Source organism: Argopecten irradians, chromosome 15, assembly GCF_041381155.1.
Source record: "Argopecten irradians isolate NY chromosome 15, Ai_NY, whole genome shotgun sequence".
Lineage (NCBI taxonomy): Eukaryota > Metazoa > Mollusca > Bivalvia > Pectinida > Pectinidae > Argopecten > Argopecten irradians.
In genome coordinates, this window is record NC_091148.1 from 33,060,367 (window position 1) to 33,086,595 (window position 26,229).

At 36.1% G+C, this 26,229-nt stretch overlaps 1 protein-coding gene across 2 annotated transcripts; it reads right to left on the bottom strand.

The window, feature by feature from the left end:
• Positions 1-733: 733 nt before the first annotated feature.
• On the bottom strand, positions 734-20,343 carry LOC138309081 (uncharacterized). Of its 2 annotated transcripts, none has more exons than XM_069250217.1 (3): positions 20,148-20,343; positions 3,787-3,864; positions 734-2,558 (listed from the first exon to the last, which is right to left on the bottom strand). In XM_069250217.1, exon 3 carries the CDS (start codon positions 2,420-2,422, stop codon positions 1,169-1,171), a length of 1,254 nt encoding a protein of 417 aa, XP_069106318.1. In that variant the 5' UTR covers positions 2,423-2,558; positions 3,787-3,864; positions 20,148-20,343; the 3' UTR covers positions 734-1,168. The 2 variants fall into 2 exon arrangements, with proteins under 2 accessions (XP_069106318.1, XP_069106319.1); XM_069250218.1 differs by lacking the exon at positions 20,148-20,343 and adding an exon at positions 3,990-4,158.
• Between the last annotated feature and the right edge of the window lie 5,886 nt (positions 20,344-26,229).

The window sequence follows — 26,229 nt, forward strand, 5'->3', positions numbered from 1 at the left end:
GAGAAGAGAAACTAGTGGCACCAAGACCTCTTACCTTAAATTGAATACAAAAACTGAAGACTAATATCTAGGACCAACCATACAACCAATAAAAAGGACATTGACATGTAAAGGATAGAAAGGAACAGCATCAAAACATCTAACCATGAATTGAATCAAAGAGAAACAAGCGATACCTAATATTTAGTGAGCATTGTAAAAACCTGCTTAATTTCTCAAAATTAGAAGTTTTTGATACTTGGGTGGTTCTAAACTTTCTATAAACTGGATAGGTGTTTTAGCATAAATTCCATTAGAAAAGTGGGCGTATATCAAACACTCAAGTCATGGAGTCCAATATTTCGAAAGTTGATGATGTGAATTCGATTTTGTTCTTAAAATTAGAAGTTTTTGATACTTGAGTGGTTCTAAACTTTCTATAAACTGGATAGGTGTTTTAGCATCAGTTCAGTTAGGTAAGAAGAATTTGTATAACTCAAGTCAGGAAATCCAATATTTCGAAAAATGATAAGGTGAATTACGTTTTGTTACAATTGTCTATCTCTTGGAAAATAACTTTAAAGAAGCAATAATGTAGATATTTTTACAATTCAAGAAATGATATCAGTTATCGTTTGTATTCTGAGTATTTGCCTGCTCTATCGTTATATGATAAGGGTCATTTAAGTTTTGTGTATATAAACAGTATTTTTCAAATTCAAATATTACCACTTCAAAACACGTAAACACAGTCTTTACGATAACATATACTTAATTTATTATCGAAAACGAAATAAAAAACGGACATTTAGAACTATTCCACTCTCTGGTCATTTGGACAGTAAACAACCCTTAACAGGCAAAATATCTAGCATAGAACATACATCAATGAAAGACAAGTTGAGATGAAATCTGGACGGTTTTAAGTCATCCATTATTCAAATTATCACAGTATTTGGCTGGAATGGAAATCCAAAATGAGGTCATTGGGCTAGAACACGTGCTTTATTCAGTCACGTGATCTACACCTTCCCCGTACACATAGAAGGTGTGTGTATAGCATTCACTGTAGAATTTCCACACGAACTTTGAGCATAAATACTCCGTATGGTTGATCACAGATTAATCCCTTGGGATTTTGTCGTCACATTTTTTGGACATATTTCACTCATAACAAACACAATAATCATCACAAAAGCTCGTCATCCTCCGGTTCCACAAGCGCCTTTTCTACGTCAATTATCCAGTTTTTAATCCAGTCTAACTTTTCTACGGTCATGAGTTCGTTGTCCTCGATATATTTGGCGACGTCATTGTAAGCATACGACTCATTGACGTCACGCCAGGTATGCCAGGTGTGTTCCGACCCGGCGTTGTCATTTACAACATCCCCAGTGCCAACATCCTCAACCTCCATTTGTTTGTCAGTGTGCGCATGCGAGGATGTTGGTCCGTCATCCGGACTTTTAGTACTATCCTTCGTTGTCGTTTTGTTTTCCTTACCCTTGTCCTCTGATCCATCCTCGACCTTGTGCTCAGGTTTGTTTTTGTTTACATTGTCCTCCCTGTGTTTTGACTTTGATTTTAATGCAGATTTTGTCATTTTGCGCTGTTCAGCCTCAAATTGATTGTCTATCTCGTCCTTTAACTTCTTAAGTTTCTCTTTATATTGTTCCTCGTGCCAGCGCCGGAACTGTTCTATTTTCTTCCGAATGGAGAACGGTTCGTTGCCGTGGATAACACGTGTGCGGTGTCTCTCTGTCCGGTCTATTAACCCTATCTGGTTACTTTGGACATGTAATTTGGAATTATTTCGATCTAAGTCTGATTTCTCCGTTACATATTTATTTGGTTTTCTATCATACCTAGACTTCCGTTCAATATATGGCGAAGACGATTGAAGCTTTGTGATAGTCTCGTGCGCGAACGAGTCCTGGCGCATATGCGAGACTTCCACAATATTCGTACCCCCGTGAGCTAAACCCCCCATTTTAGAGTAATGTTCCTTTCCTGCCATCGTATACTCCCGACCGGGAACGGGAGACATACCGTCCATTTTTGATATATGAGTGTTCATTATATATGGCGTCGACACATCATGGAGACGGGAAATCCCGAGCGCGTTGGTATACGGCGTCTCGAGCGCTTCATGTGTTGAGGTGGCGTTGTTGATATATGGAGTCGCTATCTCCTTCCGGTAATTATGAGACCCGTTGATTGGGGGAAGCATGGCATACTCACTCGCGCGCTTCTGAACATGTTTAGCCCGTTTTTTCATCACCATTTTTGCTCGAGTCCTTGGATTTGCACTGGTTTCCAGTGTCTCCTTTATATTATAAGTATCGGGGTTGTCTGGGCGGTGCGCGGGGGAAAATGAACCCTCGTCGCTTGCTATCGTATATTTCAGCATAGTAGTGGAAGGCTGTTGGCGATTCAGGTACATCTGAACCCGTAGTGATGTCACGAAATAGTAATATGTCCTTGGTTGTAACGCCGCAGCATTAGTTCAATGAGAAGGAAAGCTCCATCGTTACTTCTGATTTAGTGGGCCTTTCAGATACAGGAACCATTTTCAATAACTGAAATGACACAAATATCAGTTTTGTAATATGAAAGTATTAAGGTCAATTGGTTATCGAACTCGTCTACAGTAAGCGTAATACAGGTAACCACAACATGTGATAATTTACTAATTACATGTATTGACGTTTGTGGTATAACAATGGTATTTGTGAAAGGTATTTATACAGATGCAATGTAAGCATTACAAATGGGTGTTTTCTGACAGGTGCAAATGTCAGGTGACTGAATACAATATGTAAACAAACCAAACAGCTGTCATCGAAAGCGAATAGAAAAATCATGGCACATATACATGAATTGTGTCTATCTAGTGTAACACGGGGACAAAGGCCTACCGTTATTGTCGATTTGTATCATATTCTATGTAAAAAAATGCCCTCAAATAGGAAGAAACCGGAAATAGTAATGATTGGTGTCGGTGATACGTTATGTAGGTAATAGGCGGAGTAATGTAGGCAATATAACCGTATCTAATCAATACATGTACTGATTACGAACCACGTGCTAATTGGTTACTCGTGCAACAACATCAAACACTGTTGGCCTGGAAAAGGGTCATAGTAATAAAGTAATACTTCATTTAATTTGTCTTTTCGTTTGGATACCAACATAACAATAAAATTGTCTTTCATTGTGATAACAACATTACATTAAATCGACCCTCTCTGTTATTAGGACTTTATACCTGATAAAGCCCACATAACCAAAGTATTTAGGATAACAGAAGTTTCAAAATGTCACTCGATAGACTTTTCTACGATATCGAATGGTATTCGATAACGGTTAATAATTTGATATACATGTATAACATTCATTCAATGATATCTAATAAGGGCTGCATACAGGCGTCTAAGGCTTAACTCTGATTGAGTACTGGGATTTTTTGTGTGACCCATCCACCTATTTCATTCTCCGTTATACAAGTGTGCTTACTGAGATTCCCTATGTTAAGAATTAACGACGAAATGCTAAGAGACGTACACTTATAAATAACTGGATGTCTACTTTATAATTATAGAGGTCTCATCATACAGAGCTTTCATATTGATAGTACAGAAATACACGTACCCTCATGGAAATCTGTGTTGTACTGAAATGTCGCGGAGTGCATATATCTTTTAAAGATACACTATAGTTATTGTGTATTAACAATATGTAATAGATGTTAAACATGTCACAACTCATTATGCCTTGACGTGTGGACGGACAGTATAGTAACCTTACCTGAACGAATCCCGGGGGTCGGGACTACCAGCCCCAGCGGTGGTGTCATACCTAGCCTTCCTGATTTGTTGACCACATCTGAAACACCAGAAATATAGTTATAATCTCACCGGTATATTCCATACACATACATATGTGGGCCTGTGGATGAAATATGCTTTTCGTGTCTAATGAAGCGTCCATGAAGATTTTTTCACACAAACCTCTGAATAACAATTGTTGTCAGCTCCGTGTATTGTCAAGACGCGGGCTAATTGGAAGCGTTCGCTATTAAAATGTTTTCTCTTTCGTTTAAAGGTACGCGTACCTTTAAAGTTGTAAAATCAACACAGTTCTCCGATATTCATAGCCTAGTATCAGTAACGGGAATCTGTTGTGATCTACAGAGGTAACGACTGGGTTATTACGGGTATTATTGTCTACTTTGAGAGGGCATTGTCTTCTGTCACTATGTGGCACAGTGCCGTGGTCAGTCGAGCGGAACACCAGGTACGAATGAATGACCTCACACAGGTAGCAGTTCTCCTTAATTAGTGACCTTGTTTTAATAATTTAATTACAGACAATAGCTTGGGGTACTCAATAGACACTTTGTACATAATACCGGCTTGAATGACATGTATCTATGACCATTCTTACATACGTGTATATAATAACTATACATCCATGTTGAATCCGTTCATTAAGAGCGCTATTGTCAATGAATTATAAAAGAAAATCGAAAATTGAATTACAAAAGCACACAGGAAATGTGATATATTGAAGCTATGGTTACAGGTAACGGTTCACAAGATAAAGGACCATTTGTGTTGCGTATCGAAAAATACACCCTCCAGAATGTTCAGACATGGTTTCAAGTTTACAGTATGTACATGCATACATATGTGTGTATAATGACTCCAAATACCTAGCCCATCATGAATTGTAAAATTATTAATTATTATAAACCAAATATGACTTTTTACTTAAGTATTGATAGATATGCTCATACATGTACAGTGTAGATTCTACCACAAAAATGAAATATTGAACAAAAATTCTAAGAGTCCAACCTGAACCCCATACATTGTATGTACATTTCAGCAAACTGAATATACTGCCTCCTCAAATTACATGACAACGACTTGAGGGATATTTGACATGATGTTTAAAAACCATGTTCTTTAGGATCCACACACATGTTCATTATTCCCAGTAGGGGGTCTGTAGTGGGGGACTAGGTCAGTGTACAATGGGTAGTCATGGTCATTAGACCCCCTATATAGGGTTTAATGGAGGAGATTCTGTTACGTTAACTACTCGTAAAGTCACGTCAGCGGGTCTGTACAGTAGACGTCTGTCACGGGAGGATCAGCGACAGAACTACTACTATTGTATATTCGATCGGTAAGACAAGAAATATCATGTCATGTTGGCGGAAAAATACTTCTTCCAAGAGAAAAAAAGAATATAACTGGGATACTTTGCCAGAAATATCGTCCCATTTTGGATGCACTTCTAGGTCGATGTTGGCGCCCCGTTCCCCATTGCAAACTGCAACTTATCTTTTCCCAAATGTGTAGCCTTGTTTTTATTCTTCAATTGAAATTTCAGATTTACAGATTCCGACGTATCATATATATGAATATTACTAAATCTATGAAACGATATGACATGAAAAGGGTATTTCAGAAAAAGGTTTTCTCTGGAAAATATTCAAATTGCAGCATTCATCAAAGAATCCCTATCACCAAATTAGACATAGAATTCTTAAATCAGGAGAAGTAGAGAAATGCATTTAGTCACAGATGTAACAATACTAATGATAAATGTAAGTTTAGATCGAAAATAGACTGAAATAGTGCTGTATTTGAATCGGGGAAATATAGACACGTACTGATGAATGTAATGATATTGAGTGATGACGCCATTTCAACAATTAATATATCTAAGAAACCATAAACGTCGTTCACTTGATAATTTGAAAATTTGTGTATTTACCACAACGAACTCGAAAACACGGTGTTTAGCACGAACACGAAAAACGAGGATCGGATGAGGTGAATGAACTTACATATTATATTTTATGGATTATAGTCAATCAATAATGACGTGCGTGATGTGACGTCATCAATTTTAATATCGTTGTATTTTATTACTGTATCGTGAACATATTCCATGTGTATTAACATTATACGCACCTGGTCAATATAGGCGCGTTTAGTCCAGGGAACCAAATTACCATTAATTCCGAACGGAAATAAAATACATGCTTGGTACACGTCTTCGCGCGTAGCTTTAGAAAACTTTCAGAAATTAGTGTTTGCAATTGCAGTTTTCCCTTCATTGATGGGCTTGATCACCATAAACATCAATTAAATACCCGAATATCAAGTAGATATAAACATCAAATTTCATATAAATCCCATCAGGTGAGCTGTAAGTGAAATGTTTTCATACCTGGTTAGACAAACTGTTTACCTGTACAACACTTGATTAGATTTCCACCTGATATTACGTCATTCGATCCGTCATTTGAATTGATACATGGAAAAATCTCTTTAAAACACTCTAGCATAAAAATCCGTCAATAGTTGAGGTTAGGCTCTACGTTTATATTTTCCACCTGAGTGGATTTGTTTAGAGACCTAGCACTCAGAAGTGTAACATCGAACTATAGATTTCATTGTTAACGGAAAGTGATACAGACTTCCCAACGAACAGGAGCGGAAGACGACGTCAGCTAAGCAGTAAACAAACAACCAATTAAAAGCCAAATTCATTTACCAATTGAGGATCGAAATAGAGATCCTCTTCACCGGACTCAAAATAATAACAATATTAATGTACACGAAAGTGATGTTACTTGGGCCTTAGACTTGTGTCACATCTACATTTTTCCTGGTCCTTCCAATGTTTATCCAGTCCGCTTTTTAACATGTCAATTATTGTTAGTAAAGTATTTGAAAAGAGGTTTGAGTTCGTGTATAAAATAATATGTAACAGGTTCAAATTATTGTGAATATCTTGAGTCTCTTAAACAAGTTAGAGATTCCCTTTCCATTGAACATTTGTTTTTTTTTTAAATTGTTAACTCAGACATTTCAGACAAACAAGAGTTCAACACCAAGAACGAAATAAAAAACAACAAGAGAAAGAAAACTTAGGCTCTACACCTTTGGTAATGTTCCCCTCAATACCACAGTTTTATTCCTGCACATTTCATTGTCATCATGGAAGGCGTCTAAATTTGGTACCATCTTTATTATTGGATATATATGGGTACAAAAACGATGTTCTGTTAAGACAAATACTCGTGTACCAGTGGAATCTTTCTTGGAAATTCAGTTTAGACACAATATGAATCTTTTTCAATAAGGATAATTTTCTTACTAATTGTTTTAGATTAAACACGTAGGAAAGTAAACAAGCAAACACGTGAAAATGTACATGGAACACTTTACTACGTGTGTATAAGGCACCATTATATAACAGACGGCGTGAAGACACATTTCACCGTACAGGTCACTGGACTGTGGTTCATGTTAAGTACTACTGTGCATTATTTATGTAAGAAACTAAAGGTACACAGCTGATCAATATACTTTATATTGATACGGGGCTATTTATTGAGGGAGGCGGGTAATAGAAAAGCAGGTAAGCTTAAAAGGCCGTCATTTCTAGATGGGTTCAGTAGACGTGTGCAGTCACTATATGATTAATCCATCACGGTGGTGTAGTGAAGATACAAAATTTACATCGTCAAAACAAACATGACGAACCGCATCACAACACCTGTCCTACTGGTAGTGTGCTCAGCATTAAAGGAGCGAGGAGGACGGGTTTGTCCGTTTTTTTTAAAGTGTAATGTGAACGTATAGGGTTTGCTCTACTTTTAGTAAGATTCAGTGAGAACGTTAACAATGTGACAAGAGTTTCCACCGTTGCATAGAGACAGAGACACATTACGATTATGCCGCAGCCTCCAAAACGCAAACGCAACGCACTATACACAGGAGACATCGCGGCCGCCCTGAAATGACCTTGACTGTTAATAGTACAATAAACCCAAACAACCGACTCAACAGGCACAACAAATTATGAAATATTTCATTCAGTCGCAACAGATCATGACCTATTCCATTCATTTGGTCAGTAAAACAGATTGTCATATTATTTAGCAATTGATGTTGAATAAATGAAGTTTGTTGTTTTTGTCACGAGATTATGACATCATTGATTTGACAAAATACTAGTGATCGATTCTTTTGGCTGCTATAACACGTGTGTAAGATGATCAGGATACAGATATTCATAATTCTAACAATCCTACATTTAATCTTTAAAATCCCATAAATGGTTTATTACTAAGGCCATATTGTACCAGACTATTATTAACAGTATTCAATACTTAATGTTACTTGTTGGTATTTACACTTTTATAGAACATGTATTGATAAAATTTACATACATTTAAACGTTATTAGATTATTCGTAATTAAAGTTAAAAGATTATTTATGTGCATTATCAGTGACCTGTTATGAAAAGATATATAATAGGACACGATATTGCCTCTTTCAACGACGGTTTTAAATATTACACACCAACAGGACAGGTACATCATGCAAGTGTTTTATTTATATATTTTTAAAAGATGAACATTCTGTCGGTGTTTGCTGATATATATTATTATGTAAGGATTTTCAGCGAAAACCGGCATGTAAATTGCGACATTTCCAAACTCCACACTTTGTCGATGCTTCTTTAAGATACTCATCGATGATATAAGAATCATGAAAATAATTTGATATCCTAACATGTGAAAATTTACGCTTACGTATGTAGAATAAAATCCAAAGAAGTCGCCTTTTACATCATGCACAACCCGCTTGATACAGAGAGGGACTGTGGCTGTATATACCAAACAAACAACCAAACACACATACCTAACTGTATGATAATGTAGGTACGTGTATGATTATTTTAAAATTAGTATAGTTTGTTATCTGAAGGTAAACACGCCACATTGTTTCCATTGACATCAATAACAGATACTAAACAGATTTGCCACGTGAACTTATAATCGTGTCACAACGTTAGTATCCTGAATTAATTGGAGGTTGAGCCAGATTAAAAAAAGGTTGTGATGTCATCTAACAGTTATTGTCGCCATTGTAACGATGACATGATCATAACACTATTGTATTGTTTTGGTCAGTTATCATACATACGTAACAGAATTGTGTTATCCATCCATAAACGAGAACAATTTGATTCTCGGATGATAATATCTGGTATAATAATAAAAACTTTACGAAATGTATAGGTACGTCATAGAAGTAGATCTCTACGCCATCAATGCAATTAAGAAAAGTCTCAAATACTTTCAACAAAAACATGTGATCGCTGATGTTTTAAATAGCAACACAACATTTAATAATATATGTAAATGATGTTTGTTGGTTAGGTAATGCTACAAAGTCGTTCAGTTGCGAAAGTTGACAGATTTATAAAGTCGATTAATGATGCCTGACAGGACGGGCATTCCTGTATGGATGAGGTGACTGGTTGCGGTTTAGGATTCCAGACAAAACTACCGGTCACCTAATCACATTGTTATAAAAACGGGCACACTCACGGTACCGTTATATTAACGTAAATTAAGCGAGAGCAGACTATACTTTTTTTTATAAACTTTTGGTTGGAGACATTAGGAAGAAGTCATGAAGGATTGTCAGGAAAATGCATGTATTTATTTTTAACAAAATATTCATAGTATGTATACTGCACTGCTATCATGAATATGGAATAAAATACCACATGCAATGAAATATGATAATTTTAAAGTATTAACATAAATATAGTCTCTTATATTTACTCCTAACTATTATGATGAATGCTTACGATAATGTTTTAAACACTCACATATGCCAAAGACAACACTAAATGTAATCAACGATGAAAAATCGAGAAATAGGTAGAGTCCACTATGTGAAAACTTGTAAATTTTGTGTATATTAGTGTTTTGTTAAATCGGTTTAACGTCCTATTAACAGTCATGGTCATTTACGGACGGCCTCTCATGTGAGTAAAGTGTGGTGGGATGTAAATTCTGGGTTCTGTCCCCTGGCCGAGAGACACCAAAGTCTATAAAAGTGGTAGTTTCTGCCTGCTTAGCGCTCAGCGTACAAGGAGTGGGACGACTGGTTCGTCCGTTGTCAGTATAAAGTGACCGGGTGAGGTTTGTTGCTTGGTGTCTTCGGCGGCATGCTTCAGTGATATAGCACTATAAAAAGGGCAACAGTTCCACTATACAAGAAGACACAACATGAATATACCGCAGTCTCCCAAGACACACACCTCGCACAACATACACGCAACACACCGCATACCTGGGAGGCCGTCCTTACATGACCATAGCTGTTAATAGGACGTTAATAAATCAAACAAACAAAGGTATGTGAATGTCTGATTGTTTTGGGAGGCTGTGGTATATTCTTGTTGTCTCCTTGCAATAGTGGAACACTTGCCTTTGATATGCTTCCGAAGACGCCGAACATCGCCGGAGTAATATCGGCATCACTATTGACATATCTGCTTTATAAACTTTCCACGACCTCGTGTATTATCACATACAATACATGATAGCCTTAAACCTTTACATTACCGGGATTATGTAGCCTTAACACTTTATACTGGCTCAATTACCTCGCAAAATACTTCAGAGTAAAAGTATGTCTGTGTCGTAGTGGTAAAATGAAATGTTTACAAAATATGACAATAAGTGTACCTCACAGATTCCGATATTAATTATTCTTTTATAGAACTATTATGAGATGTATATAATGAAGTATGCGGTTTCCTATCTGGACCACAGTTCAATCTCTATACACGGTGTCAATAAGTTTAAAAAGTCACTCTTGTATGTACTGAATCGGTTAAATCTATGTGTGGTATACAACACATACCCCTTGTGCACTTTGAATTGCTATTGACCTAACTCGGCAACCGCTAAATTCTAAGTAATCATTTAGTTAAAGAGTGTTTTTTATTTTACGTTTTATCGCTTTCTTTTCAAAATCCTAAAAGTTTAGGAAGAATAAAAAGGAAGAAATTTTCAACGGGATATTTTAAATTTCTGCTCTAGTGTCATTCGGTGTGCATCTGAACTGGTATGTTCTTAACACAAAACATTTTATTAATTAACAAACAGAACTACGACACGGTCTAGCAGAAATTACGTACACATGTAATACTTCTTCTTTCAGGACGACCTTCCCTGTATGTGATGTGTTGAGTATAATGGGCACATGGACATTTAGGGAGACTGCGGTATGTCTGTTCTTTCACAATACCAATTATTACACATCATTACACTTTTGATCACACTAAATCTGGCATGAAGGCCTTTAGACACATTTTGTATATTGTAACATTTTTGGGTACGACATTTACACGCTAGAGCTAGATATTTAGTATACCGGGCTATACTGTAGAGGTATAGATCCCGTGATAATACTATCTCGCCTTGATCCTGTATACACACACGCCACCCCTATAGTATCAAACCTTTACTAGGCTAATCAATAACGCCCCAGGTTCACATAGAAGAAAGCATGCAGTTTAAGTCGATCAGGTTTCAACATTGAGTAAGTAGGATTTCATTAAAGGTTTTATCGCAGCGGAATTAGAAACCAAAATGTCGTTATAATTCGTCTGATTATGTCTACGTGGTGTTTGTTAAATCGACCGTAACGACTCCACAAGTTTCAAGTTTTTTATTTACCAAATGCTATACAGCATATAGGTTTAACATATACATAAATACCTAATACAATGATCACTGATCGTAACGACTCCACTCTACACTTTAATGTAGATAAATACCTGGTGGTCTATTGTCAGTTGTAATTAATATCGATAATATTGGATTATTAATTTTGATAAAAGTTTGGGTCGTAGACACAAGACATATTGAGCATAAAAGCGTTCTCATCTCTTTTATTAATTAATAGCCTGTATATTAGGCGGAAAAGCTAAGACTAGACACTTGTTCTTTCCTGATTGCGTCTGTTGGATCATGTGTCTTTAGTGTAAAGAGAGATTGATAATTAGAAAGTCGGATCACGTGTGGTCAAGTGCAATATGAAGGGTGGACGGGTGAAATATCGAGGGTTGGGGAGGGAGAAATTGATGCCGAGAACTAGATAAATGATATTAACGGTTTGTGAGCTTCTATGGTAAACTAGGCATAGAAGGATACGTGATATTGAAATTAATCGAGTGACTGTAAAATGATGGAAGAATGAAAACTCATGGTTAAATGACTGATACATGTAATTAATAACTTTGACCAAGACGTGGAATACAGAGCAGGGTTAGTGAAAATTTCTCCTCATAAATTTTGTTTGATTTATTAACGTCCTATTAACAGCACCTCATAAAAGTAGTAAGGTGATTTGTAATGTCACCATAGGCAAGATATTGTAATGCATGCTTATTAATTAATTTGAGTTGTATTATAACGACAAACATTACCGTAAGGATAACGCTTACCAAAATGCCATATCATTCCAATGGAGGTTAAATCAGCGTGTGGTAGTTTCCTAACACCATCCATGTAATGAACACAACACTTGGCGGTCCTATAAGATATTAGTTCAAAGTGAAATATTTGAGTATTACTATATGAATAGTGAAATCTATGGCGTTCTTAGTCACACGAAGAGTATCTGTAAATGAGAAATATAAGATTTAAGATATCTAAGTATTGCTCACCCGGAACGCCTGGTCCGATACAAACCTTAGAATTTACCGGATGATTTTCGTAAGTTTTGATCCTCACATATCAAATTTTGAAGAATAATTTGATGCTGCTTCATAGAAAATACATTTGTACTATTTCCATTTCAATACACATCAAGTAGCAAAAAAATTTCCTTATATCTTAACGCCAAAAATAATTGCACAAAACATTTTTAAGTAGTAATTAAAAAACCCATTAACACATATAAAACAATTTCAATGAACATTCATATTTCTTCTAGTTTCGTAACAAACCAATGAATATAGTGATATAAAATCAGCTACAACTCGGCACTAGAAACTTTGAACATCGCAATGTTATTAAGAAATACAAAATTATCGTCATCACGATCTAATTTCAGCCAAATATTTGGAGAACACGTTTAACACCAGTTTAAGCTTATGTGCCAGCGGCAATGACAGAGCGATACTACGTGTACTATAAAGATAGTCCATACATATTTTAAAACATAACTCATGCCAGCAATTTGTTCGCAGTAGCATTAGAATGGCCTCTGTTTGTATGTCGGTAGGAACGACTTCAGTCCAATACCGTAGAGCAGGTTTCACACATCCATCATAAATCTGATCACAGTATAGGTGACATCGATTTGTGTGTACCGTGTCAACAATTCGCGAGCCGGTGTAAGGCCACCACAGGCGGTAATTCCCCTAACTCCTTCCTGTGATTGGGGCTGTTCTCAGTCAAGTGTTTTCCTAACTCCAATAAGAGCCGCAATGTGTGTTTTAAAGTCAATACTATAATGATTTAAATGGGGAAATTAAACAAATATAAAGTCCTACTCAATACGGCTCAATACAACACATTAAAATTGTAACTGTTTAGCATAACTTATGGTTATGCATTTTTCTTCAAAGAAATAATAATATTGTTATATCGCGAAATAACAAGATCTTGCTTTTTGTCCTCGAAACCTCCATCCCGTATAAACATACATGTTTACTTACAGGACACAGCATACAAAATACAAAAGGATATAGTGTTATGATTGATATCGTGTATTGCGTAATAATTCATGTTATTCTACATCAGCATAACATTTAAATTATTATTTATATTAAAGAGTATACCAACTACACTGAATAACGCCAAATATTCAATGTGTTTAAATCCCCCACTGCTTTCCTTGTTACATTTGTAAATGGTAATTGCCACAATCAAACATTGAACCACACATGTGTAAGATGTCAAAGAGTTCAACTTCTCATAAGGTTCCCCATTGAACGTATTTTTGTCAGATAGATTTTCTGACTGGTGATCAGCGGTCAGACAGGTGACTAGCGGTCACCAGATCACCTAATTATCGACCCACTGTCCATGATTTCCTACAGGTATCCGGGATTAGGAGGTCTAGTCCATCACGAGGTGTTGGACAGTGGTCATTGTACTGGCGAACAAATGAGAAATCTTTAGCGGTGAAAAACGAGCGGTCGATCGCTTATATTAGTTAGGTTTTATTGTTCAATCAAATATCACATGTAGTCATTACCTGTATTGTATTGCTTGTTATTGTTGGACCTCAAACCATATGAAATGACAATATGACAATGTTGTTCATGCTGGTATTATTTAGCTTTAGTGTTATGTTTCTCTATCAACAATAAACTTTTTAATTTGAATTTAAGGTTTAGCTTGGTTTTACATCGCGTAAGATCACATTAACAGATAAAATGAATCAGTATATAGTCTCATCTGTACAATATTGTGCAAGCGTGCGTGTTTTGGAAGACTGTGGTTTGGTTTCGATAGTACAAGAAAATTACACTGTAACTCTTCTATTTTCTTTATCGATATCAAAAATTTAAGCAAAGCGGCTGTGTCGAGTCTATTCCGCCCTGAAAAATTGCATTAATATATGGAAGGTGGAACCCGTCTAATATTGTCATTTGTAGAGTTCTGTTGCCAAGTGGGTATCGATTCAGTAAGAACATTGTATTTAACATAACGATCTATAAACACATTTTGTCAACAAGAGATCCAAGAGGGATCTTTGTGCCCACCAAAGAATTATCTACATCTGGCAATGGAAAGAGGGATCTTTTCTCTGCTTTTCGAACTTTGACTTTATAATACATCTGAAATTCAAGAAAGATACCTTCAGTACTCTCGGAGATAAATAGCACTAACCAACTTCAATTATCAAAATTCAAGATGGCTACCTGTCAGCCATTTTGTCGACCGATCAGTATCAAAATGCGATAAGCACAACAATGCTCCTAAGGGAGTCTACATATAAATTTTGAGACAGATCCCTTCAGTTCTTCGCAGTAACAAACTTCAATTATCAAAATCCAAGATGGCTGACAGTTTGCATTCATATAGTCTAGGTTTGTTTGTTTGTTTGATTAATTAACGTCCTATTAACAGCTATGGTCATGTAAGGACGGCCTCCCATGTATGTGGTGTGTTGCGTGTATGTTGTGCGAGGTGCATGTTTTGGGAGACTGCGGTATATTCATGTTGTGTCTTCTTGTATAGTGGAACAGTTGCCCTTTTTATAGTGCTATATCACTGAACCATGCCGTCGAAGACACCAAGCAACACACCCCACCCGGTCACATTATACTGACAACGGGCGAACCAGTCGTCCCACTCCCTGTATGCTGAGCGCTAAGCAGGAGCAGAAACTACCACTTTTATAGACTTTGGTGTGTCTCGGCCAGGGGACAGAACCCAGAGCCATCCTCACAGGGGCGAACGCTCAACTTAAGGCCAAAAGTGAGGCGGTGCCAAGGGCGGCATTAGGGAAGATAAAGTCGGTTAGGAAGAAGAGAAAAGATAAGATCCTAAATTTAGTCGCCTTTTACGATCATGCAGGAACTTCAAGCGCTTATCATGACGTCATTATCATTGTGACGTCACAATTGTCGTGCCAGTTATCACGGAAAAACGGCTGTTCCATCCATGATGATAACGAATGATTAATTCATTATAGGTGCGAAATCCCTTGGTATTTCAGCATAAAAATGTAACCAAATGTAAATATGAGAATTGAACGTCTTTTAATACTTAAAAGAACACTTCCTGTATTCCATACAGTTGAATTAGTTACATTAGTTTATGAGGATATCCTAAACATCGTTACAATCTATCATAAAGTGTTACACAGTGAACAGCTGGGGATTGAGACTTCAAAATTCATTTAAATCATCCCATATGTACACGCGCAGTTAATCAGCCCCAGCTATGACCAGTGCCTTGTGGTCATTTCAAGGCTAAGCTCCAATAACAGTCTGAACCCTGGATAATTGCCACGTGGGTATAATATACGGGTTATATTTCTAATCTGATTTTTGTACTCCAGTGACGTTTATACTTATTTACGACAATGTCATTAGCTACTTTTATATAAATATGTTTTATACTCTTTTCAGCTTCTATTAGACTTCTATTTTAGGTTAAAAAGGTCAGCTGCACGTTAAGAGGATAAGTAATGTCAACACCACTACTCAGCTGGTAAGTTGTTGCATATCGACAGAAACAAAAGCAGTTATATAACTTCTTAATCTTTTGATTTCGGTTTTATGTATTTCAATATAGATACATTAATTAATTTATTTATCTCTGATATACCGCAGTCTCCCAAAGCGCACCCGCACTTCATACACGCAATACACCGCATACATGACCAGTACGCATACAACGCCTTACATAACTCTGACTGTTATTGGGACGTTAATTAATCAAAGACAAAAAAAAAAACATATATCTATTAATGAATAATCTTTGATATCATTTTTCATCAATAATTAACCTCTATAGTATATATAAGTATGAATGAAATATACATCTAGCGCGTTCCTATATAGTATATATATGCATGGGAAACGGTGAACGTTTTGCTCAAAAACAATGGGCGATTTCAGATACACATGTACATGGTATGGTAACAAAATATTTTGCATTTCCATATCTACTTTATCTCCTTATCGGTGATTGAGATTTAAAAATGACTTCCAAGAATCACTTCTCAAATGAATGGGATATACGTATTATCTCTTTAGTTATAGTACAATCACACTGAAACGTACTGCAATTAACATATCCAGCTTTACAGCCTTCTATCATACCTAAGTGGTGCTGATATAAGAAATAACGAGTCTTATACAGACAAACTTGAAAGGTCTAAATACTAAGTATATGTATCCATTTCTACGACTGCCCATTACATTTACACAGGATGTAATAAGTCTTGCATCTTTAACAGCTTCGGAAACTGAACCCATTTCACTCTCAATGTTTATTAGGAAATTTAGGAAATTTCAGCAAGTTACGGAAAAGGAGTCAACAACATAGTAAAACATGGCATAGTTGGGTATGCTTGTTCGGAGTCTGTCGGCATGCTTCAGTGAGATGGTAATACCGAGTTATTATAAAAGGGCAAGAGTTGCCACTATATGTATCACAGCCTCCTAATGCACACAGACATTGAAAAATTTACACTCGCAACGCATCACATACATGGGAGGCCAACCTATAGATAGACTGTTAATAAAACGTTACAACAATTATCTAAGTAACCGACTAAAACATTTGATGACAACCCTAGAATAAAAGTCCCCTAACCACAACCTTATGTATATATATCTATAAATTGCCACAAAGTACAGGTGACCTAAGTTACAGCTGTTTGGGATTGCTATAGTTGTGAACAGCAGGAGGAGGTATTAAAATATAGGACCAGGTTCGCCCCTTATAACATCTCATATAACGTAAGATAGGTCTAGTACTTAGATGTTCTAGATATAAATCTCTCTATAACATCGGAATACAATCGTAGTGTTTCAAACATTTGTAAGAAAATATATTTTTTTATAAAAGTCAATAAATAAAATAAATATCTTAAGAATTTTATTTAACATGAATATTGTTATTTTGACGAAAATCTTGTTAATTTCATATATATGATCTTCTAACAACGGTATATTTAAGGTGTTTTAGATATTAAACAGGTATAGTACTGGTCGTTGATTATCACCTAATCTATCAGATATGTAATTAGATAGCGGGATACTAATTGAGCACGTGTAATTAGAGACCAGTAGCTATTGGATCTGTAGATATGATATTTGTCCGACCATTATACAATGTGAGCCAAGCTATTGTTATCGAGCCTCTAGTGTCTCCGTGTGAGTCTCGTATCAATATGTAATTTATATCAAATTATTTACAGCGATAACGAGGGCAGACTCTATAAAATATTTCATCTGTTTAATATTATAACGAGTTTATATTTTGGTCAGTGAGTAAGCAAACTCTTCACTAGTTATACCATGTTTTATATTATTTCAAAACCATAAAATAGTTTGATATCGATTTTCAAATTTATATCAAATTCTTTATAACATTTAAAAGCACCAAGAACAAACTCTATGAAATATCATAGGAAAAACTTAACAGTTAAATAATTTTTTGTTGCTTTTGTAATTTATATAAAATTCTTTAAAACAGTTCAAAGCACCTAGGACAGCCTTGGATCTGTTTGAGATAACGCAATAATATTGTGGTCTATAAGCAAAATCTACACCAGATAAAGTAATTTTACGTTGATTTTTCAATTAGGAATATTGATTTATATAGTAATTCCTACAACCTGGTTCCATATCCGTCATGTGGGCTTGTTAATGTTGTCATGTCAGCTATAATAACACAACTACGGAAACTCGGGGGTTAAACTATACACCTGTAAAACTTTGAAACAGTCATTTTACTAATCACTAATTTCCTTGACTTATTCATTTAATCTTTATGAAAATGTTATATCCATGCAATTGAAGACTTTAAAACACAAGTATATTACTTTTAGGCATGTATGAAAAAATCTGGCTTCGTTGAGAACAACGTCCCCACTAAGTTTTCTTCATGTTGTGAAAGATTGTGTTATTAGGGAAGTATCTCCTTGTTTAAGTGAAAACTTATTAACTAGTGCTACCTCACTGAAGAATTCATCATTTCACGAGTTAACTGACGAATTAACCAACTTACTTACTTCCACACATACATCATACAGGTATAGATGTATCGACCTAGGTATCGCCTAAATCTATATAACTACCGAATAAAAGATAGAAATAGACTTTAAGTTATGTTTGAACAAGAGCTAGACAAATGTTTGTGGATGTCATTCCTTCTACCCGAGAGATATCCTCAACTGTAACGACGGCACCCTTGTCACAATGCAAGCTTGACATTCTCCGTGTTATATTAAACATGGGAGATTGGATTGTAACTACCAAAAGTTGTCACTGTCAATATTCAGGTTGCCTCTACCCACCCCATCGACCACTCGTTTCAATAATATTTCTGTCAAATGTCACTTTAGCATTGTGTATGCTCGTACAACATCCTGCCATTCAAAACCGTTTTATGATGTCTTTTAATAAACTAATATATGTGCTATACTAATACCCACTTTAAATACTGGTCTGTCGTTCTTTTAACTTTCTTGCACTTTTACATTCTCAAGATATTAAGACTAAGCCTCAAAAAATTCTCTACCAACCAGGTCTTAATACAATTCGGTATATATAGGGTCTACCACATAATCCTATGGATTTAAATTATAATCCAATGATTACTGTTTTACTTAAATCTTACCGACAGTTTCTATTGGTCAACTCTATTTTAATAATCCTGCTATTACAGATGTGTGGTCATTTGAGGTTTTTAATAGACTCTGTCTGGTGCTCAAATGTAAGCATATTAAAACATTTCAAATTGACTTTATTTGATCACTGGTTCACCTTTATGACAGACAAACACTTTTGTTATTGAACACACTTTTGCATTTGATCTTTGATATTGAGATTGTGTGTCCTTCTATATGATAGTAATAAGATGATGTTTATTGTACAATACCATCACTGAATGCCATACGATGAGATCTCGTCACATTACTTACCGGTTCTTATAGATTACAACTAAATACCTCAAATACATACTTAAAGAAAAAGAGTTTTTTGTTGGTAATAATAATATATCTTTAGTTAATTAAGCTTCTTTTTCCGAGACAGAACATATTATCTAATTTAAATGATGTTTTATGTCGTGATTTCAATGTTTACCCATACTTACTTTTGAGCTGATTGTATGGACATATCAGCGAATTTTAGAACCTACTGCAAATGTGAACGCCTATCTTGAATTGTCATATTCATGGTCCTTTCTAGGATTAGTTTTATTTGTAATTCATAATATATTGATGTTCACTCGGTGTGTAGCACTGCACATATCTAACATATACCACAAGCACGAAGAAACCTGCATCGTATATACTTCATGCCAATATCTGAAAGAAACAAGGCGGCGATGTGTTTTACAGGAAACATGATCATGTAAAATGAAATAAATGTTACCATAGACAACCAGGGGTGATTAAGTCTCCAGACGAATGTTATCACCACACGTAATCCTGGCTACCACGTTACGGATTATCGGCATATGTATCGGTATTTCATTAACAGACACGCTTCAAACCTTGCCTTCCATGTCATATCACATATCAATGAATTTGTCAAGGTATAATTAAACTGAATACAGGTGTAAAAGTCTTACCTGTTGGCCAGGTAGGTATTAAATCCGCCAGCTGTCTCGGCAGAGGTCACAGGATAAGGAAGCTATATACTATATCCTCTACATGAGAAAACGATATGGTATCCAGTGTAATTCCTCCCGGTACATATAACGGTAGCCCTTGGTGCCTGTGAATGAGATCTTTGTGTGAAGGCAGGTGTATTACTGCTCGGATTGATACACAACCTGGGTACTGGCTACTGTATAACTGTATATACACTATACGGGTGGGTACGTAACGTCACACCCTGGGCGATGTGTGTTTGTCGCTGTGGGTACTGTATAATGTATATAGTATACTCCCAGTGATGTGCGCTTGTGAATCTGGATATTATTATGTGTACGGATGGGTACGTAACGTCACACCCTGGGCGATGAGTGTTTGTTGCTGTGGGTACTGTATAATGTATATAGTATACTCCCAGTGACATGCGCTTGTGAATCTGGATATTATTACCGGTATGAGTACGGGTGGGGGGTACGTAACGCCACACCCTGGGCGATGTGTGCTTGTCGCTGTGGGTACTGTATAATGTATATAGTATACTCCCAGTGATGTGCGCTTGTGAATCTGGGTATTATTATGTGTACGGGTGGGTACGTAACGTCACACCCTGGGCGATGTGTGCTTGTCACTGTGGGTACTGTATAATGTATATAGTATACTCCCAGTGATGTGCGCTTGTGAATCTGGATATTATTATGTGTACGGGTGGGTACGTAACGTCACACCCTGGGCGATGTGTGCTTGTCACTGTGGGTACTGTATAATGTATATAGCCGAGAAATGTCGCACACCTGGCGATACATATGTGTGTGAATCTGGGTACTATCCCTTTACGGATGGGTAAGAAACGTCACACCCTGGGCGATGTACGAGTTATCTTGGGTAGTATGTATAGTATACAATTGGTTTGTTAATCGAGTTTTACGGCTCATCGAAAACTAAGTAGCTATTAAGTATTATCAGTCAAATATTAGGAACAAAATGTTATATTTGAACACACAAGATGTAAAGGACAGGATACATCACAAAAATCACCGATCGTTACAGAAAACATCAAGTTGTAACGTCATAGAAAACACCAAGTTGTAATGTCACAGAAACATCCTACCGCAGTCTCCCACACAGTCTTCATATACGCTACACACTGTATACATGGGAGGCCGTCCTTACATGACCCTGGCTGTTAATAGGACGTTAATACATCAAACAAACAAATCAAGTTGTAGGGTCACAGAAAATATCAAGTTGTAACGTCAAACATGTACCTGCTGCCCCTATTCCATGACAGTAAAAGGCGACTAAATTTAGAATATTATCTTTTCTCTCCTTCCTAACTGACTTTATCTTGCCTAATGGCTCCCTTGCGACCGCCTCACTTTTGGCCTTGAGTTGAGCATTCGCACCTGTGAGGAAGGCTCTGGGTTCTGTCCCCTGGCCGAGACACACCAAAGTCTATAAAGGTGGTAGTTTCTGCTCCTGCTTGGTGCTCAGCATACAGGGAGTGGGACGACTGGTTCGCCCGTTGTCAGTATAATGTAACCGGGTGGAGTGTGTTGCTTGGTGTCTTCGGCGGCATGCTTCAGTGATATAGCACTATTAAAAGGGCAACAGTTCAACTATACAAGACACAACATGAACATACCGCAGTCTCCCAAAACACGCACCTACTAATTACGTTCCTGAAAGAGGTGCCACTAAGTACGTAATATATATTTGTTAAAGACGGTTTCTGAAGATATTGACGATGTAATGAAATGCTTTTCCGTAGAACAGGCTAGTGCATTATCTGGTTAGTTACATGAATCTCGTAATCTGCTGCTGCTATTCTCAGTGAGTGCCTCTAGTATGACCCATATAAGACGACTCCTTGGAATGACGAAAATATTTTAATATAGGATCTTCTTGGTGGAATGATGTGATTCTATAGCGTCAACATCAACCTATTATGTATTTTGATTACTTTACACATCATAGTAGTATTTGAAGTATAGATGGCATCCTGTGGGATATAAATATCGTCTTTTTATGGTGTTTAAACATTGTTTGGTGTGCATCACTGGAAAACATTTGGGTATATCTTTACTATGCGATTGGTTATATCTATATACGTTTAAGCTATTAATGTCTTCCTACAGGAATAATGAAGTATCATCTATCGTGTTAATTAATAATTCTATGTATAGAAGCTCGGTATATTGATACTTGTCCTTTTTATAATGATATCTTACTAAAGAATGCCACAAAAGGTACCTTACTAGCATTTTATTTTATGCTATCCCATATTAAATATAGTTTACTGGAATCACTGATATGAAGCATGCCGCCGAAAAAAATTTCACCTCACGTTTGAGATGGTTTAAAGTTTGTGAATATATGTATGTTTTTGAAGGCTGTGGTATATTAGTGTTGTGTTTCCTTGCAATAGTTTGTTTGTTTGATTATTTAAACGTCCTATTAACAGCCAGGGTCATGTAAGAATGGTCTCCAATGTATGCTTCTTTGTTTTTTTTTTTTTTTTTTTTTTTTATTTAACGTCCTATTAACAGTCAGGGTCAAGGTATTCCGTGTGTAACGTGTGTGAAGTGCGAGGTGTGTGTTTTGGGAGACTGCGGTATGTTCGCGTTGTTTCTCCTTGTAATAGAGTAGCGACTCTTTCAACTTAACAGGAGAAGAAAAGAAACAATAAGATCCGATATTCAATCGCCATTTACGACCATGCTATACCATGAATTAACAATAATTTACCACATCGACATGTCTCGAATATATAACAATGCAAAATATCATTACATCACCTCGAGTGCGCAGTTTCAAACCGACATACATAACTGATACAGAGAGAATTGACATTGCCACTTTGAATGTCTTTTAAATCATATATTATTCAACATGCATTCACACACCATGCTCTCTGTAAAAGGTTTGAACAAATGGTGTGTATCAAGTTCAATAATGAATTTAACGATGTCCCACTTTGTAACATTTGCTGCATCTGTTTCCTGACATATTTAACTGAGTGCCGAGACATATGGAAACACGTTTTAGTTTAATGGTATGTTCAAATGATTTAGAAGTAAACAGGTTTAAATGCTCCCATCTTTGTTGATGTTTAATAATCAACATTCAAAAAATATTTTTTAGGACTTTTACAATATAGGTATCGCTAAAATAGTATTCAGAGATTCATATCTCACGAAAGACTTAACCCATGAAGAAATACCACAAAATTGTTGCTTGTAAAACACAAGGATGGGAAAGTTATCAAATTTTATTTACAGTAATGAATACGAGAAATGAAAATTCATGCTGTATTTCGTTACTGTTAACTGTAACTCTTCATGAAATGTAAATACTTATTTTGAATCTTTGCTTATAATTCATATTAAATAATCTAATCCCCCCGGATTAGTTTTATATAAACTTAATACCTACTTGATTAAACGTAATGAAGTGTGTGTACCTGGCCAATGACGTCATTACACCAGTAAGAAATCAGCACAGCAGGACACCCATCGATCCCGATTATTCCCCCCTTAAGACACGATTGAACACTTCCTATTCCAAGGTTGGAACGGTTCATTACAAAATTTGAGGGTCGCATGCGTTAATCCCGTTACTAGTCTAAAACGGCTCCCCGCGTATTGTGTTTATATATATACAGAATTATCTACACAAAAGTATTGATTAAATGTGAATTCTGTGGAAATAGACTGTAATCTTTACCTATCCACCTATGGGGTAGTATATATACCGGTCTATGCCTTTCCTACTGGGCAATGCCAACACGCTACCCGTTTATTTTTAGGTGGTGTTTATCTTTTGTTTTTAGCGGTGTTTTAAACTCGTACTATTTGGTGACAATTTTATCTTGTGGTTTACGGTACTAGGTCAGAAAGGGTTGTTTTAGGACAGTTGATTGAAAAGTCACTGATTAAACTTTTAATTATAACACCTTATATTGAATATCCGTAAAGTACAGCTCCCTTCTTTTGATATATTTTAAAATTCAAAATTGATCAAACGCAAACTTTAAAAAAAAACCCATTAATATCTAGAGTCATTTAAGGACAGTTGGTTGGTTGATTAGTATATTTCAAATTAAAAATAAATAAAATCATGATATGGATGCGTTAAAATACATTTCAAATATGATTCGAGTCTTGCATAACTAACACCTTTACTTTACAGAAGTTCATTACCAATACACGGATTTCTCGAACAATTCATTACAATCATCAATAAGCAGACCCGTGCGACCATTCCTACTCTCACCATCTCCAACCACTGACCGATTGGATCTACGTCTCTATGAGGTAAAGCTAATACTCAAAATCAATTTGTCCATTTCTCAGTGTCGTTAGACTGTATTTACTCAACACTATTGAGCTTTACTTTGTGTCTAAATCAATAGGCGATATTAACTGAATAAATGATTTGAAATGAAATTATATTTGTTGTTTAGATATAAAAAAATACCGGTAAATATTAATTGAGATAGTATTTAATGATAAAGATTTTCGCGTGTTTAACGAGATTCCCATTGATATTACAGACCATATTAATTCACTTATAAACCACCGGAAGTCTATGGAGCACTATTTGCAATTGACGGAAAACAATATTAGGAGTCCTATAGCGACAGGCTTCGTACAATTAAAATGATTTGTTTTCCATTGGTGTTTTTTTTAACATTTTATAACGTGAAATACTTCATTGCATCAAAAATACATAGGCTGAGAAAACGAATCAATGCTCATGTTTATAGTACAATTGTGATTCGTAATGAATAATAAATAACAGCTGCGTGACTTCACGAATGCGTGGGGGAAGGTGAACGAGAGCGATAAAAATGGGCGAAACCTGGTCTCTTAAAATAACCATTTATCAAACACTGATTGACAATATCAGAGCATATTGAATGCAAATGAGCTTGAATATTTTGTATGTGCGGTTTTTTTCTTTTTTCTTTTTTTTCTCTCGTTTTCTCCATAGAATCAACACGTGGTAAAAGAATGTAATGTATTGAAACGTGCAAGAGTGTTATGTATCAAGACCGATGACAATCAATAAAACCATGTGTCCAGTTAGGTTACGCTTCCTTTCCGTCATTGAGAGCATTTACCGAGCGAATCTATGTCAAATTAGTGTTATCTCACAGCCAACATAAATTACCATATGTCAAAATGCTTCTGCATGCAATTTTAACACATTACATACAATGAATAAAACAGTTTAGCTTTTTAATCTGCATCTCTGAATACCCGACATAAATGTACGTCATTTTCCTTCTAACTGATAGTAATTAAAACCTCTACAATACAAACGCTTTGCTATACCGGCCAAATATCCATGTGACATCCGGATTATGTAAGTTCCACATTATTTGCCCTATGATAATGACACACTTATTCGTGCCATTGTTTTGTAATGTTAGGGATCGTACTCAAAATCCTCTATAGTCGACCTGGCCGAGAAGCCTAGTTCTGGTGTTCAGTCCGATGACCCGTCACAAAGGTCCTGGCCGCGTGCCTGGGAGCTGCCACGCTGACATTTCAACAATAAGTTCAGTCTACGTCACACGAGACCGAACGCTTCCCACGATGGACCGGAGATATGACAGTCTAGTTCAATCGCAGGAAGCTGTCTTAACTTAATTCTCGCACGAATCTATCTAATTGTCGCAGGTTATTTGATATGATTATTGTAAATCAACTCACTTTCGTGTTTTGTGAAAATCGCGCAAATTTACCGCCACAAAATATTTTCAAACAGAAGAACATTGCAAATCTAGATCACGAATCAAAATGCTAGTGAAAGTGGCATGTAGAATGAAAGTCCCCAAATAAAGCTGCCGTGACGGTTAGTAGTTTTACAATCCGGACATAATTTTTGGCAAACAACTTTTCAACGAAAAGCGATAGAAGTAACAGACCGGTGTTGTAATATATATGTAAATTGAATTAAATATACACTGTAGGTCGTACATTTGTGGAAAATAGAACACTTGAACAACAATGGAAATAGTCACACATTTCAAAATCAGATGATAGGTTCGAT